The sequence below is a fragment of the Rhinatrema bivittatum genome, chromosome 1, assembly GCF_901001135.1.
Source record: "Rhinatrema bivittatum chromosome 1, aRhiBiv1.1, whole genome shotgun sequence".
Classification (NCBI taxonomy): domain Eukaryota; kingdom Metazoa; phylum Chordata; class Amphibia; order Gymnophiona; family Rhinatrematidae; genus Rhinatrema; species Rhinatrema bivittatum.
The window spans coordinates 127,488,923-127,506,087 of NC_042615.1; the positions used below are offsets into that span (position 1 = coordinate 127,488,923).

Sequence of the window (17,165 nt, forward strand, 5' to 3'; positions counted from 1 at the left end):
TTTAGTTTCTCTTAAATATGTGTATTGAATGTTATAATACATGTAGAGATAAAGTGATTCCATAAGTTCCATAAATGAGACAAAATTGTACAAACAAAAATATAATGTAAATCAGCCATCTTGTGAATATCTTAATAAGCCCTCTACTTCCTATCTCACCTCTCCACTCAAGTGCCTCCCTCCCATTCCTTGAACTATCTTGAACTTCTCTCTACCAAGTGATTTAACGGAAGATTACCATTAGCTATCTGGTATATTAATTTTGTACTGTGGGTCTCTGCAAATAAGCCTATGACCATTTTGACCTTTAGAACATAATCCTGACTCTAACTGGTAACAAGAAGAATGGGGTAGATTTTAAAAGCCCTGCGCGTGTAAATCCTGCCGGATTTACGTGCGCAGGGCACTTGTGTGCCGGCATGCCTATTTTGTATAGGCCGCCGGCGAGCGCAAAGTCCCGAGACGCGCGTAAGTCCCGGGGCTTTGTAAAAGGGGCGGGAGGGAGCATGTCCGGGGGTGTGTCCAGGGGCATGTCCGGGGGCGGTCCGAGGCGGTCCGGGGGCATGGCAACGGTTCGGGGGCAGGCCGGGAGGGCGGTCCCGAGTCTCCTGGCACTGCGGCCTCTGCCGGGGGATGGCGAGGCGGCACGCCTCGCCATCCCCCGTTCCCTCCGAGGCCGCTCCGATTTCGGAGCGGCCTCGGAGGGAACGGAGGCAGGCTGCGCGGTTCGGCGCACGCCGACTCCGGATTTTATAAGATACGCAAGGCTACGTGCGTAACTTATAAAATCCGGCGTACTTTTGTTTGCACCGGTTGCGCGAACAAAAGTACGCATGCACATACTTTTTTGAAATCTACCCCAATGTGTTTCAAAATGCTGAAAAACTGCCCACTTTCTGGGGTTACCTTCTTTAGCTGAAAGCCATTCCATTACTAGCACATAAAATTTGAACTTATTACAATTATGTGATATGGTAAACTGGCATATCATAAAGTCTTTTGGTACACTTACTTAACTCTAAATATAGTGCAAATCCTTTTCTATTTTTAATATGACTTGCTCTTTTGAAGGGACCAAGCTATGCATGAGGTGATACATGATGTAATGTTAAACACAATGGGGCCAGGATTTCATCATGGCTGATTGTAGCACTGCCTGTGCTGATGTTTTGCTTTAAAGAGGAGTTGACTATTGCATTTGCAGTAATTTTGTGTTATCAACTCTCCTATTTATTCTTACCCATTCCTAAAACAGGGGGTTTACAGCAGTTGGGTCTATGTGCAGTATAAACCAGCACAACTTGAATGTTATATTGTCGTCCTGAATTTAAATAGTATAGCGGTCTTGTAGCTGTATTAGTCCTGGGGAAAGCTGGATTTTTTTTTTTAAGTCAGTGATTGGTTTTATTAAACCAACATACGAGTAGTCCAAAGACTTTTGTAGGCGTCTGAGCCCACATGAGTCACATTTGAAGAAAAGACATACAACATCTTTTGAGTATTCTTACACTGGTCCGGTAAAAAGTATCACTACAAAGAATACTCAGTTTACAACGTCTGATGTATACATTTCAACAAATATGCTTTATAAAGTGTGGCAGCATTTTTATACCGCATTTCTTTTATCTTTCCAGAGATTGGGAAAGCTGAGAACACTACAGTTAAGCAATACCAAATTGGAGCATAAGTGTGAAAACACAAGCAAACACGTAGGACTTTCTACCTCCGACAACCTGCTAGCCAACACACCCCAGGATTATAGTGGCAGTCTGAAATCCTTCCCCTCCTGCAATCCTTCACAGGGAGAAGACGACTCTGTGCTGATTCTGACCCAAGAGCACCACAAAAGCTCAGATCCAGATCTTTCTGCCAACAGCGACCAGGAGTCGGGTGTAGAAGACTTGAGCTGCAGGTCCCCAAGCGGCGGTGATTCCCTGCCCAGCGAGGATGGCAAGGACCCAGATTCTGATGAAGCTGTCTTTCTCACTACCACATCGTAGAGCCCAGAGAGAGAGAGAAAACTATCTCATGTACATCAACAAATTCAAATAAAGGGCAGTGCAGGTGCACCTGCTACTTGCTCTCTCTGCTAGTACCAAGGGGATACTAGGAGTTAGAGATGGTAGTTATTGATCTCGTATTATATTCTTTCAGCATACTCTGAATTGCACACACTGTTTCAGCTCGATTGGGTGTTTTCTTTAAACTGCCTCATTTGATACATGAACATGCTTGGTTTTAGTTGGGTTTTTTTGTACCTCTGCAAATAGGTTTACTAGTAATGCAAGAACAAATTCCTCCTTCCTGAAGAGGCTATAACAAAAACACGTACAGAATTTTATTGACCATGCTGATTCTGGAGCCAGCGGGATTCTTTACACAGTACGATACCTTAATGGGCCAACATAAGTTTTCAGATGATGAACAGGAGCTTTTGAGACCACATGGGAGCGCCCCTCCTCCCTCCTTCACATGTGGCAAATAATTCTTATGCTGGGCCAATAATAAAAGTATCGCAGGCTACAAAGGAAGCAAGTGCAGAAACACTCCACGGTACAAAGTAGTTTTAAGTTTACGTTTTGGTGAACTTGGTATATTTTCATTATTTCTTCCGAGTGCTTCGCAAAGCATTTTAAATGACCTTTTAGAAGATTTAAGCGCTTTTGCTAATGTAGCAGAAACACACTGAAGCAGGAGTATTTCTGTAAGGCAGGTGAGCAAGGCCCACCCCTCTCAGAAACAAAGGCTATGCGTTCACAATCGTCAAACACCAGAGTGAGAACATGGAGGGCAAATAACCCAAATTGTACTGGAAGGCTTTATTTTGAATAGATTTCAAAAAAGGGATTTATTTTACTAGTAAATGTTTATGGTTTTTAAGCTGTAAAAACTCATACTTTTGCCATTATAGTAGAGTCAAGATTGTACAACTTGTAATAGCAACCTTTTGTAATTTATTACAGCCAGCATATTTGCACATTTTCATTAGTTGGTCATTTTTTTTATAGAATTTATGCACACTTTTTTTGTATTTAATCTTAATTTAAAGATGTGGTATTTATGATTATTTCCTGAGTTCTTGGTTAACCTGGGGACTTGATTTGTAGCATGTTATATGTAAGCTGCCATAGATTTCTCTGTTGTTTTTAATTGAGGTATTTCTTGGGCAGAATATGACATACTAGAATTGAACTGAATATAATGTTTTTATGGATGTGTGGGGTTTTTGTTTGTTTGTTTTTTTTTTTAATATCACAATCTCATTGGAGAGTTTTAGTAATTTGCTATCAGATGCTCCTTTTGCAGGTAAGTTTACTTGTTTTTCCAAGGCACTTCATTTTGAACTGCAGATTTCCTCAACCATGAATCTCACAGGAAAGATGCCATGTGTGGATACAGATTTTGTTCCTCGGGGGTGCAGATTTTGGCATTGTCCTGTGCATTTCAAATGTTTGTAATGTATAAAAAAAAAAATGAATGGCATGATTTCAGTTCTATTATATTACATTCTCAATGTGTCTACATTTTGCTAATCTTGTGATAGTAGATTGTCAGTATATTCTTTCAAAGGAACAGTAAGTAAAATATCTCTGCTCATGAAATTAAAACCTAATGCGATTGTAAATGCATTTCACTTACAAAAAAAAGAAATTCAGGTCCCATTGATTCATATGTTCGAAATGCAAATGAGTAATGATCAAAGTGTGACTGAGACAGTATTCTTGGAAATATAGCACTAGATGAAAGACTAATTAGATTTTAAATGGAATGTGTGTGTATGTAATTGTGATACAGTACAAGGTTTCCATTTATTCTTGGAAATAGATAACATTTCAAAAATGTTTTCATGTTTCCTCTGTTTTTTGTTTTAAAGCTTTATTTATCATTGTTTGCATTGTAATGTTTGTAGAATCTTCCTGAATTTCCCTTCTGCAAATAAATACCTGTTGAGGTTAATAAGTATTTTGAGATATGTTTTTGGAATATCCATATCACTAAGCAAAACCATATTCTCATGAAAGTTGAAGATTTGTATCTGCCTGTTCAAAGTAATGCAGCTGGTTTTCCAACTTACTTTCTGTTACAAAAATATTAGTTTGTTTGCTCTGTGCCTTTCCATTTTTTCTGCTGTACCCTGCCAGCTTGAAGGGAGTATTTCATCTACAGGAAATAAGGATTTCTATGTTCTCTGAAGACAAGCAGGATGGCAGTCCTCACGTATGGATGATATCATCTGATGGAGCCCAGCACGGGAAACTTATGTCAGAGGTTTTAGAACTTTGAGCCTCTCTGAGCATGCTTGAGCATGCATTATACCATGCATCTATACGGGGTCCTTTCAGTCTTTCTTTTTCTGCAGAGCCCAGTGTTCTGCAGTGGAACGAGTCTCTCACTTGTTTCCTTAGATCAAATATTTTGTAGTGAGGGATTGCATAGGTCAACATGGGGTCCTTCTCTTCTTCCCTCTGTCTTCCCTAGGTAGGTTTTTGGACGTTTCAAATCTGTTTATTTTTGTAGTCTTTCCTTGAGGTGGCAGTGTGCTCTGTGCCCACCGGCCATTGAGGGCCACAGCCATCGATTTTGATCTTGTGTCCCTTTTGTTTCACAAAGCCATGTAATCAGCCTTCCAGCAATACCCCCAGTGCGGGAGGACTATGCCTGTCACAGATCCCCATGAAAGATGTGTCCTCTGTTTAGGGGTTGCCACAAATGTGCACAAATGACCCCTAAAGGACACAGGGCCCATTTAGAGAAGATGGACTAACTCTTCGAACTTTGGAAGACCGATCCATCGGTACCAGCATTGGAGGCATCACCATCAAGGAAGCTCTAAGCGAACCATCTACACCTGCAGAGCCAGAATCCAGAGATGGGTCATTGTCCAGCTCTTCCAGGTCGAAGATGTCTGGTTCATCTTCTTCAACCTCAGCACTGGAGAGGACTATGCCGAGCATCGAGGGAAGTTGAAGAAGCATTAGCATTGGTCCCCGTCAATGCACAATGCTGGGCAAGAGGATGCTCCAGCTTTGGCTGAGAAACCCCTGCAACAAACCCATGATAGCCCTCCATGATTCACAGGGGTTCACCACAAACTCCACCAGGTCAGATATCCTCCACAGACCCTCTCTGTTCCAAAGAGGATTTGGTCATGCCTCCTGGCTCTCAGACCATTTTGGCATTGGCGATCTTCGAAGAGTAGCTGGAGAAGTGAGTACAGTTAGCCGCAGAGAAGGTGCTGTAGGGCCTTGGTGTCAGAGCACTGATGGCACCAGGACCGCACCATTGCTCCTCAAGCTGCTGCTCAGCTCCCTTCAAATACTAATTGGTGCTCTACTGACACAGTCATTGGACTCAGTACCCGCTGTGGCATTAACACCCTTCAGGGCATGGGATCCGCTACCTACCAGTCCGGTGGACATCCACGGTTCCATGGAGGAGGAAGCTTCCCCGAAGATGGGAGCTGCCTCAGGGTTCAAGCCCACCCAGCCAGTTGCTACATTACCTGTACCACTGGCCAAGTTCTGAGCACCAGGGCAGCCCCTTCCCTGTTGATAACAGGGACCCTCTTTATTAGAGATGTGAATTATGTGCCCGATCGTCTTAACGATCAGGTTCGGCTGGAGGGAGAAAAAAATCTGATCGCTGGAGATGTGAATCTGTTCCGATTCACATCGTTAATTTTTCTTTAGTGAGGCCCGACCCTTTAAAATTGACCCCTTACCTTCCCCCATCCCCCCGAATCCCCCCAAAACTTTTTACGAGTACCTGGTGGTCCAGTGGGGGCACGCGGACCGATCTCCTGCTCTCGGACCATCGGCGCCATTTTGACTGCCACTCAAAAATGGCGCCAATGGCCTGATTAAAAAAAACCCCACCCGACCCTTTAAAGATGACCCCTTAGCTTCTCCACCCTCCTGATCCCCCCAAAACATTTTAAAATTACCTGGGTGGTCTAGTGGTGGTCCCGGGAGCGATCTCCCGTTCTCAGGCCGTCGGCAGCCACTCATAAAGATGGCGCCGATGGCCCTTTGCCCTTACCATGTGACAGGGTATCCGTGCCATTGGCCAGCCCCTGTCACATTGGAGGAGCACTGAATGGCTGGTGTCATCTTTATGATGGCGGTGGCCATCTTTAAAGATGGCGCCAGCCAGTGCTCCTACCATGGGGGGGAGTAACGATTTTTTATGATAAATCGTGAAAATTTCTATTGTATCACACACTGTACCGATTTTGACGATTTAAAAAATATCGGATGATTTTTTTAAATCGTCAAAAAACGATTCACATCCCTACTCTTTATTCCTTGGGGGGAAGCTCCTTGGAGGCTTCAGAAAACGAGGCATCAGATGGCTTCCCCTCAGACCCTTCTCCCGCTAGCAGAAGTAAGTCTCCTCCAGAAAACCTCTCATTCGCAGGTTTTGTCCGGCTGATGGCTGAGACCATCCAGCTTATAACCATTTGGTTGTGGTCAAATCCTCTCAGTAAGGCCAAGCATACTCTAACTCACTCCTCTGTACCCCCTGGGAGGAATCCAAGGGTCATGGATACTCTTGGGAGGAAGGTGTTTAAGGAAGCTATGCTCATTGCCAGCATGGTGGCCTATCAGCTCTTCATGGGCCAATACATGCAGGATATCTTGAAGCAAGTGCAAGAGGTGGCCGAGCAGCTGCCTCAGCAGCACCAAATCACCCTCCAGTCACTGGTGAATAAGTCTGGAACGTGGAAAACATGGGATCTGCTCAATATACGATGTGTTAGAGACTCTCAATGCTGCCTCAGCCACAGAGATTGGCGCTCGGATCTTTGTCAGAAGTGCAGGAAAGGCTTGCTGATGTGCTGTGCACAGGATAGAAGGATGTGGCAGTGCAGATCTGTGAACACTCCACAAAGCTCCAGCAGCTTTCCGCAAGCACTCAAGACCTGGACTCCTCATCTAGGAGATCCTCGAGATCATGTCTGAGAGTCTTCTTCTGGCTGAGGAGACACTACCCTGCACTGTCTTGGTCTTGGCACCAGCAGCAAGTTCCTCATAGCCACCCCAGGCAACAGAGGGCCCCTAAACCCCAGGTGGTGCCTCAGACAACTGGAACAGGGTTTTGAATGGATAAAAGGGAGTATAGCCAAGACCCTTGTACCTGTGTTGAAGGGGAAGGCTGCAGTTTTACATGAGACAGTGCCTCAGAATAACCTCAAACCAGTGGGACCTCTGTTTCATTCTTAGAGGGTACAAATTAAACCTATTGAATGTTACACTAAATCACCCTCTGAGTCCATTTTGGGGACCAGTAGCTCTCTTTTAATGGCCAGAGCAGTTGAGCCCATACCACCAAAGCAGAGAGGGCAATGATTCTACTCCTAGTCCTTCCTTATTCCAAAGAAAACTGGGTGACCTAAGGGTCTTGAACAAATTTCTAAAAAGAGAAAAATTCAATATGATTTCCCTGGACACTTTGATCCATTTTCTGCAAAAAGGGGATTGGCTATGCTCTCTTGATCTAAGATACCTACATTCACATTGAGATCTTCCACAGCCACCATACGTATCTCCGCTTCGTAGAGGGAAAACAGTACTTCCAGTACTGCGTTATGCCATTTGGGCTAGCGCCTGCCCTACAGGTCTTTACAAAATGCTTAAATATGGTGGCAGTGCACCTTCGCAGGCTGGCAGTTCACTTTTTCTCCTATCTGGATGATTAGTTGGTCAAGAGCACCTCTCTGGCAAGGGCCAAGGAGTCCATGCGCCTGACCATCTGGTTGCTGGAATCACTAGGGTTTGTCATAAACCACTCCAAGTCCCATCTCAGTCTGCCACCTCACTGGGAGTTCATTGGAGCCCTGCTAGACACAGTTCAGGTCAAGGCCTTCCTGCAGCATTGCAGCAGAGATTCAAAGGAGCCATTAGGTATCAGCATGGCACATGTTGAGAATATTGGACCACTTAGACATAACTGTATATGTTAATCTCTTGGCACATCTGCACATGCGAAGAGCCCAATGAACCCTAAGGTCCCAATGGCTTCAGATCACTTAAGATTTGTGGGACTTACATCTGAGTCACTCCATTACTCTGGTAGCAAGAAATTTCCAATTTGGAACGGGAGTATCCTTCCAAATTCTTCAGGTTCAAATTTCCTTGACAACAGATGTGTCCACTCTGGGCTCGGGTGTGCATATAGATGAACTCAGCACCCAAGGTCAATGGTCCACCTAGGATCAAATTAACTTCCTGGATCTCCAAGTGATGGGTATGCACTGTGGGCTTTCAGAGATCAGCCGTCCAACAAAATTGTGTTGATCCAGACAGACAACTATGTGGCAAGGTACTATGATAGCAAGCAGGGAGGTATGGACTCTTACCTTGTTGTGTCAAGAGGCGATCTAGATATGGTCATGGGCCCTCTCCCACAGGTTGGTGTGCAGGTTGGTGGTATGTCTGGTCTGGAGAATGGGGTAGCGGACAGATTGATTCCCTCCTTCAGATCCCATGATCTGGAATAATCCACATGTCCCAGATCCCAGATTTTCCCATGTGGATCCAGGGGTAATGAACTGGATCTTCTGCCTCTGGGGGACCCTGGAGGTGGACATGTTTGTGACCCTTGGAACAGGAAGGTTCTCTGTTCTATTCCATGTACAGGGCACACGGCAAGATAGCCTTGGACGCTTTTGCCCTCCATTAGGGCCAGGGTCTCCTGGCCAGCTCTGCTGGTGGCGGAGGACAAGGGGGTCTATGATTCTCATAGCTCCCCATTGTCCAAGGCAGGTCTGGATTCTGCTTTTTCAGGAGTTGTCCATCCAGAAACCGATCAGACTGCGGACTTCCCCAGATTAGGGCAGGTTGCAGCATCCCAACCTCCAGGTCCTGTTGCTCACAGTTTGGATGTGAGAGATTGATCCCGCAACCCCTCAAACACTTGGAAGATGTGTCTTGTGTCTTCATAGCTTCCAGAAAGCCTTCCACAGAAAGCTAAAGTAGAGGAGGTTTCTGTGTGGTGTGAACAAAAGACCCTAGACCCTTTCTCCTGCTCAACATACAAACTACTTGGCTACCTTCTACACCTCTCTAAAGCTGGTCTTAAGACTAAATGAGTGCAATTGGCGCATATCGCCATGGTGTAGAAGGTAAGTCCATTTCTGTATAGCCTATATTTGTACGTTTCATGTAGGATCTGCTTCAGTTGAAGCCTCCCCTAAGGTCTCCCACTGTGTCCTGGGACCTCAATATGGTTTTAGCTCAGCTGATGAAAGCTCCTTTCGAGCTACTGTGCACTTGTGACTTGAAGTACCTGACCTGGAAAGTTGTATTTTTTGTGGCGGTCACTTCACACAGAATCAGTGAACTCCAGGCCTTAGTAACTTATCCACCTTTTACTAAGTGTTTTCGGTAGGGTGGTCTTGCGCATGCACCCTAAATTGCTGCATAAGGTGATGTTGGACTTTCATCTTAACCAGTCCATGTCTTGCCAGTTTTCTTTCCCAAGTCACATACTTACCAAGGTGACAAAGATCTGCACAGTTTGGACTGCAAGAGAACCATAGCCTTCTCTCTGGAGTGGACAGAAGCCCATAGATAGTCCATCCAAGTCTTTGTTTCTTTTGATCAGAACAGACTGGGAATTGCCATTTCCAAACAAGACACTTTCCAGTTGACTAGCAGACTGCATCTCCTTCTGTAATGCCCAGGCAGGATTGCATCTTGTGGGAGATGTCAAGGCTCACTTTGTCTGAGCCATGGCAGTATTGGTGGCCTACTTGCGAGCAGTCCACATGGAGGAGATCTGCAGAGCTGCGACGTGGAGTTCCATCTACTCATTCACGTCACATTACTGTTTGGATAGGGATAGCCAATTCAACAGCAGGTTTGGCCAATCTGTCCTTTGGAACTTGTTTGAAGTTTAGAACCCAACTCTGTTACCAGTTTGGGTCTGTTCAGGCTGCCTCCCCTCTGTTACCGACAAAATGTTTTGTGCTTGTTGTCACTTGTTTTGTTGGACCCATTTTTTGCTGGGGAGGGGAGGTGCCTGTAGCTAGGGATTCACTTACATGTGAGGACTGCCAACCTGCTTGTCCTCGAAGAAAGCAGACTTGCTTACCTGTAACAGGTGTTCTGAGGGCAGCAGGATGGCAGTCCTCACAAGACCTGCCCACCACCCCGTGGGGTTGGGTCTCTACTTTGTGTTTGTTTTTTTTAAATTCTTTTATTAGACAGAAGGGACCCCACGTGGTATAATGCATGCTCAGAGAGGCTTGGTCAAAGTTCTAGAAACTTTTTGGACATAAGTTTTACGTGCCGGGCTCCATCGGATGATGTCACTCATGTGTGAAGACTGACATTCTGCTAACATAAGAACATGCCATACTGGGTCAGACCAAGGGTCCATCAAGCATAGCATCCTGTTTTCAACAGTGGCCAATCCAGGCCATAAGAACCTGGCAAGTACCCAAAAACTAAGTCTATTCCATGTTACTGTTGCTAATAATAGCAGTGGCTATTTTCTAATTCAACTTAATTAATAGCAGGTAATGGACTTCTCCAAGAACTTATCCAATCCTTTTTTAAACACAGCTATACTAATTGCACTAACTACATCCTCTGGCAACAAATTTCAGAGCTTAATTGTGCATTGAGTGAAAAAGAACTTTCTCCAATTAGTTTTAAATGTGCCACATGCTAACTTCATGGAGTGCCTCCTATAGTTTTTCTGTTATCTGAAAGAGTAAATAACCGATTCACAACTACCCGTTCTAGACCTCTCTTGATTTTAAACACCTCTATCATATCCCCCCTCAGCCGTCTCTTCTCCAAGCTGAAAAGTCCTAACCTCGTTAGTCTTTCCTCATAGGGGAGTGGTTCCATTCCCCTTATCATTTTAGTTGCCCTTCTCTGTACCTTCTCCATCGCAATTATATCTTTTTTGAGATGCGGCGACCAGAATTGTACACAGTATTCATGGTGCGGTCTCACCATGGAGCGATACAGGGGTATTATGACATTTTCCTTTTATTCACCATTCCCTTTCTAATAATTTCCAACATTCTGTTTGCTTTTTTGACTGCCGCAGTACACTGAACCGACGATTTCAATGTGTTAGCCACTATGACGCCTAGATCTTTTTCATGAGTGGTAGCACCTAATATGGAACCTAACATTGTGTAACTATAGCATGAGTTATTTTTCCCTATATGCATCACCTTGCACTTATCCACATTAAATTTCATCTGCCATTTTGATGCCCAATTTTCCAATTTCACAAGATCTTCCGGCTTGGAGAGGAGATGGCTGAGGGGGGATATGATAGAGGTCTTTAGGATCATGAGAGGTCTTGAACGAGTAGATGTGAATTGGTTATTTACACTTTCGAATGATAGAGGGACTGGGGGGCATTCCATGAGGTTGGCAAGTAGCACATTTAAGACTAATCGGAGAAAATTCTTTTTCACTCAGCGCACAATAAAGCTCTGGAATTTGTTGCCAGAGAATGTGATGACTGCCGTTGGTAATGCTGGGTTCGGAAAGGGTTTGGATAGGTTCTTGGAGGAGAAGTTCATTAACTGCTATTGGGTTTGCTTGGGGAATGGCCACTGCTATTGATTGCACCGGTAGCATGGGACCTTCTTAGTGTTTGGGTAATTGCCAGGTTCTTGTGGCCTGGTTTGGCCTCTGTTGGAAACAGGATGCTGGGCTTGATGGACCCTTGTTCTGACCCAGCATGGCAATTTTTTATGTTCTTATGTTCCGGCAATCTGCTTGTGATTTAACTACTCTGAACAATTTTGTATCATCTGCAAATTTGATTATCTCACTCGTCGTATTTCTTTCCAGATCATTTATAAATATATTGAAAAGTAAGGGTCCCAATACAGATCCCTGAGGCACTCCACTGCCCACTCCCTTCCACTGAGAAAATTGTCCATATAATCCTACTGTTTCCTTTCTTTTAGCCAGTTTGTAATCCACAAAAGGACATCGCCACCTATCCCATGACTTTTTACTTTTCCTGGAAGCCTCTCATGAGGAACTTTGTCAAACGCCTTCTGAAAATCCAAGTACACTACATCTACCGGTTCACCTTTATCCACATGTTTATTAACTCCTTCAAAAAAGTGAAGCAGATTTGTGAGGCAAGTCCTTGGAGAACACATGTTACAGATAAGAAACTCTGCTGTGTTGCACATTTTCTTTCTGATTGTAAAACAAAACATTGCAGTTAACACTTTAGTACAGAACCTTAGGTAATTGTTTCAAATATGGCTCTGGTCATTTGTAACTGAAAGACATTACAATCTAAAGTGATTTAGCATTCTATGTGAAATAATTTGGTAGTCACAGCCCAGTTCCAAATGGCCAGGTGTCCACATGGGTCAAAAGCATACTTTTAGTAGGCATTCATAGGCATCTATGTTGGCAGTCTCATCAAAAAGGCTGTTAAATACAGAATTACCTTCTCACACACTGTTCCTCCACAACAGAGTTTATGCACATTTTCAAGCCACTATGGTAGAATTAGACTCTAGCGAAAAGCGTTGCTCTAGAGATGTAAGCTATTAGAAAGGCTTATGTTTTTCACTGTATTACAGAGCTGTTTTAAGTTTCTTTGAGATTGGGTTTGTTTTTTTTGGAGAGGGGGATAGAGGGAGGAGGTTAGAAGATATTGCCTTCCTATGGATTATCATGTATAATTTAATTTTCAAAAGGATTTACATGTGTAAAACCAGATATACAGGATGGAAAAAAATAGAGGCGGTTCTCAAGCTGGTTTTTGAGACATATGTCTCTTCAGGTGGCAGTGTAACTGACTAAAGCTGGTTTGCACTTGTTTCTTCATATGCAGGAGTCTTTGCAATATTTCAAGCCTGGAGAAGGCAGTGCAACAAGAACTGAGGTCAGCCTTTGGGCAGATGCATCTTTAATTAGTTTATATCTCATTTGGGAGTATGGCTTCTAGTATAGTGGCCAGGCATTTGTGTGTCTGCTGAGTTGCTCTGCGGATTCAACTTCATGAATCAGCTGATCAAGTTTCCTTTCAAGGCTTCTATTTGGTGAGAATCTTGAGAAGAAGGTCACAGCCTTTGGGAAGTATCTAAAGTTGTAAGGCTGTACAAGAGAATGAATAGCAAGGATCGTCCCATCAGTTGCCTTCTAGAAGTCTTTAAGATGTCAAAGGTCTGGGTCATATGGTAGATTTCAGTCCTTTTTAATTTCCAAGAGAGAGGGAAATCTTGACAATTCAGGAACTACAAGACTACTTGAAGCTCCCAATGAAGGAGTCGGTGGAGCCAAGGTTAAGCGGTTGATTATCAGAATTTCTCCAGCTATGGGCCTAGATTACGACACGCCAGAGGGTCATTTAGAGTTTGTCTGTCTGAACTCAGACACTTTTATGGTTTGTCTTTGTATTTTCTCTCTGATGCAAAATAAATTTTGGGTTGTGCTCAGTCATCTGTTAGACATTGGGGCAGTAGTTTTGGTACTTCTGGTGCAATGGGATTGATATTGGTATTTCAACTATTAAGTAGTTTACAAAAAAAAAGGAACTTTTAGACCTTTTTTGGATCTGACACGAGTTCATCACTTCAGAATGGGGGTCTTTATATCAGTTGTGGAGACTCTAGACTGTGTAGTCTCTGAACTACCTGCTGGCTCTACTATAAACATCTGCCTCTTGCCCTAGCAACCACTGGTTGAAGACCAGCTCAAGCTCTTTTACTGATGAGACAAATTTTTAGCATCCATGGATTTGATAGAAGCATATTTGTATAAGAGGGCCTTCAGAAGTTTCTTCGTTTCTCAGTGCTGGGGGTCATTTTTTGTTTCAGGTCCTCCCTTTTAGTTAACCACTGCTCTTGAAACTTTCTTACAGTGAGTAGATCTCCTGGTTCATCCTTTTCTGGAAGATTGGTTAGTTAGGCCAAAGTCAGCTCACGAAAGCAAATTAGCTACCAATGAGGTTTATTTGATTTGGGGGCTTATTTTGACACTAATTGGGGACATGTGTTGATTATAGAGGACTCAGAGCTCATTTGTGTTACTTGAGGTGCAACAGGATATCCTCTGTATGGAATTATCTTCAAATGTTGAGATCCATGGCAGCAGCCTTGGAGCTGGTTCAGTGGGCGAGGCCTCTCATGAGGTTCTTGCAGAGCCTTTTGCTTCTAAATGAGATCTTTAGTCACAAAACTATGCGATTGGATTCTGTCCCAGATCAAGCAAGAGCAGGTTTCAATTGGTGTTCCAGTGAATTGGAGAAGGGAGTAGATCTGGAGTCTCCTTAAGTGGTAGTGATGACCAGCCTCTTAGGTTAGGAAGAATATTGTCAAGATCATTTTTTTAAGAACATAAGAAATTGCCATGCTGGGTCAGACCAAGGGTCCATCAAGTCCAGCATCCTGTTTCCAACAGAGGCCAAAACCAGGCCACAAGAAATGGCAATTACCCAAACACTAAGAAGATCCCATGCTACTGATGCAATTAATAGCAGTGGCTATTCCCTAAGTAAAATTGATTAATAGCCATTAATGGACTTCTCCTCCAAGAACTTATCCAAACCTTTTTTGAACCCAGCTACACTAACTGCACTAACCACATCCTCTGGCAACAAATTCCAGAGCTTTATTGTGCGTTGAGTGAAAAAGAAACTGGATCAGCAGTAGAAGCCATGTGGCCAGTCTGGTTGGTAACCAGTGCAGTTTTGTTGGTGGTGTTCTATTGGGCACCAGTTCTTCAAATTCAAGCAGTCTGGTTTTTGCCTAGTAGTAAAGTATATGATTCATCAAGTAGATGTCAGCATAGGTGATAATCATGTGTAATCTGGGAGGAGAAATACCTAAGAATATTCTTGGCATCAGTGTTTGCAGTTGGGTGGATTTCACATCCAAATGAGCTAGTTTTTCGAAATCGGCTGTGGGAAATTTGGGGCTTTTGTGGGTTGCGGTTTTTTTTTGGGCGATATATCATTCAATCACTGCTCTTGCAAATGATTGAAAATTCCAGTGGAGAGCGGAGCCTTTGCCTGCAGCTACCTGCTCCCCCTTGTCTGAATGCTCCCACACTGACAATACACAAGCAGAGTCTTCGGGAACTAACACTGGCCCGTTGTCTGCTGACAGGAATATTACCAGTCATGCTGAAACCAATCAAAGGCAAGAGGCTCAAGCAGCTGCCAATCAGATAATTCCTGAGGAAGAAAGGAGCTGAGTTCTGACCAATGAGAAATGAAAATACCATAGCAAGGTGTCTCCTGCTGCTGCAGGTCTCACGCAGGAACCAATAGGCTGTAAGATAGCTCTGAAAGTATTGATTGGACAGCAAGAAAGAAGGCTTTTGGACAGTAGAAGAGGACAGGAACGTTCAATCTGCAAACTGTTCCCAGCATCCCCAGGGAGTGGACTCAAGAGGTCACAGTGAGTGATCCAGGCTTCAAACTCCACAGCTCCAGCTTCCAGAGGCCCTGCACTCTTTGCAGTAGAAGAGGACTGGAAGCACATGCTTAATAGTGTGCAAAACTCAATCCATTGAGAGAAGATCAACTTGCTGGTGGTTGAAGAGGATCGGTAAGTATAGCTTTGTGAAATCTTAGGACTTAAAAAAGTTTTTGGTGAGAGATGAAATAGTGGGATGTATTCTTTAGAGTTCATGTATGTCTGAGATAAGCCAGAGGGAGATAATGTTAGTATCTGTCTTTCCCACCCACCCACCACTAGCTCATCCTTTGATTTATAGGCAAGAGACATCTCTTCTCCAAGCTGAACAGTCCTAATCTCTTTAGCCTTTCCTCATTGGAGAGCCATTCCATCCCCTTTATCATTTTGGTCACTTAGCAGTTTCTTAAGTGAAACTATATCTTTCTTTAGATACAGTGACCAGAATTGTACACAGTACTCAAGGTGTGGTCTCACCATGGAGCGATATAGAGGCATTATAACATTTTCTGTTTTATTAACCATTCCCTTCCTAATAATTCCTAACATTGTTTGCTTTTTTGACTGCTGTAGCACACTAAGCCGACGATTTCAAAGTATTATGCACTATGATGCCTACATCTTTTTCCTGGGTGGTAGCTCTTTATATGGAAGCTAACATCGTGTAATTACAGCAAGGGTTATTTTTCCCTATATGCAACACCTTGCACTTTTCCACATTAAATTTAATCTGATATTTGGATGCCCAATCTTCCAGTCTCGCAAGGTCCTCCTGCACTGTATCACAATCTGCTTGTGATGTAACTAATCTGAATAATTTTGTATCATCTGTGAATTTGATAACCTCACTCGTTGTATTCCTTTCCATAATATAATATATATATATTGAAAAGGACTGGTCCAAGTACAGATCCCTGAGGCACTCCACTGTTTACATATTTCCACTGAGAAAATTGACCATTTAATCCTGCTCTCTGTTTCCTGTCTTTTAACCAGTTTGTAATTCCGAAAGGACATCGCCTCCTATCCCATGACTTTTTAGTTTTATTAGAAGCCTCTCATGAGGGACGTTGTCAAATGCCTTCTGAAAATCCAAATACACTACATCTACTGGTTCACCTTTATCCACGTTTATTAACCCGTTCAGAAAAATGAAGCAGAGTTGTGAGGCAAGACTTCCCTTGGGTAAATCCATGATGACTGTGTTCCATTAAACCATGTCTTTCTATATGCTCTGTGATTTTGATCTTTAGAATAGTTTCCACTATTTTTCCCAGCACTGAAGTCTGGCTCACTGGTCTATAGTTTCCTGGATCACCCCTGGAGCCCTTTTTAAATATTGGCCACCCTCCAGCCTTTAGGTCCAATGGATAATTTTAATGATAGGTTACAAATGTTAACTGTAATAGATCTGAAATTTCATTTTTTAGTTCCTTCAGAACCCTTGGATGCATACCATCCGGTCCAGATGATTTGCTACACTTTAGTTTGTCAATCTGGCCTATTAAATCTTTCAGGTTCACAGTGATTTGGTTCAGTTTATCTGACTCATCACCCTTGACAATCATCTCTGGAACTGGAATCTCCCCAATATCCTCATTAGTAAACACAGAAGCAAAGAATTAATTTAGTCTTTCTGCAGTGGCCTTATCTTCCCTAAGCCTAAGTGCCTTGCCCTGTGTGCTGCTTGCCATATTTGACCATCTCAGCCTGGTATTCCCTCTAATTTGTGTCAGCTCAATTT

General features: G+C 43.4%; 1 protein-coding gene across 1 annotated transcript in view; it reads left to right on the forward strand.

The window, feature by feature from the left end:
• MTMR7 (myotubularin related protein 7) overlaps positions 1 to 3,969 on the forward strand; it is a 121,030-nt gene extending 117,061 nt beyond the window's left edge. The window contains exon 14 of the mRNA XM_029587099.1: positions 1,635 to 3,969. Within this exon, the coding sequence (XP_029442959.1) occupies positions 1,635 to 2,000 (366 nt within the window). The 3' untranslated portion in view covers positions 2,001 to 3,969. The remainder of the gene's footprint in view (positions 1 to 1,634) is intronic.
• The last annotated feature ends 13,196 nt before the right edge of the window (positions 3,970 to 17,165 follow it).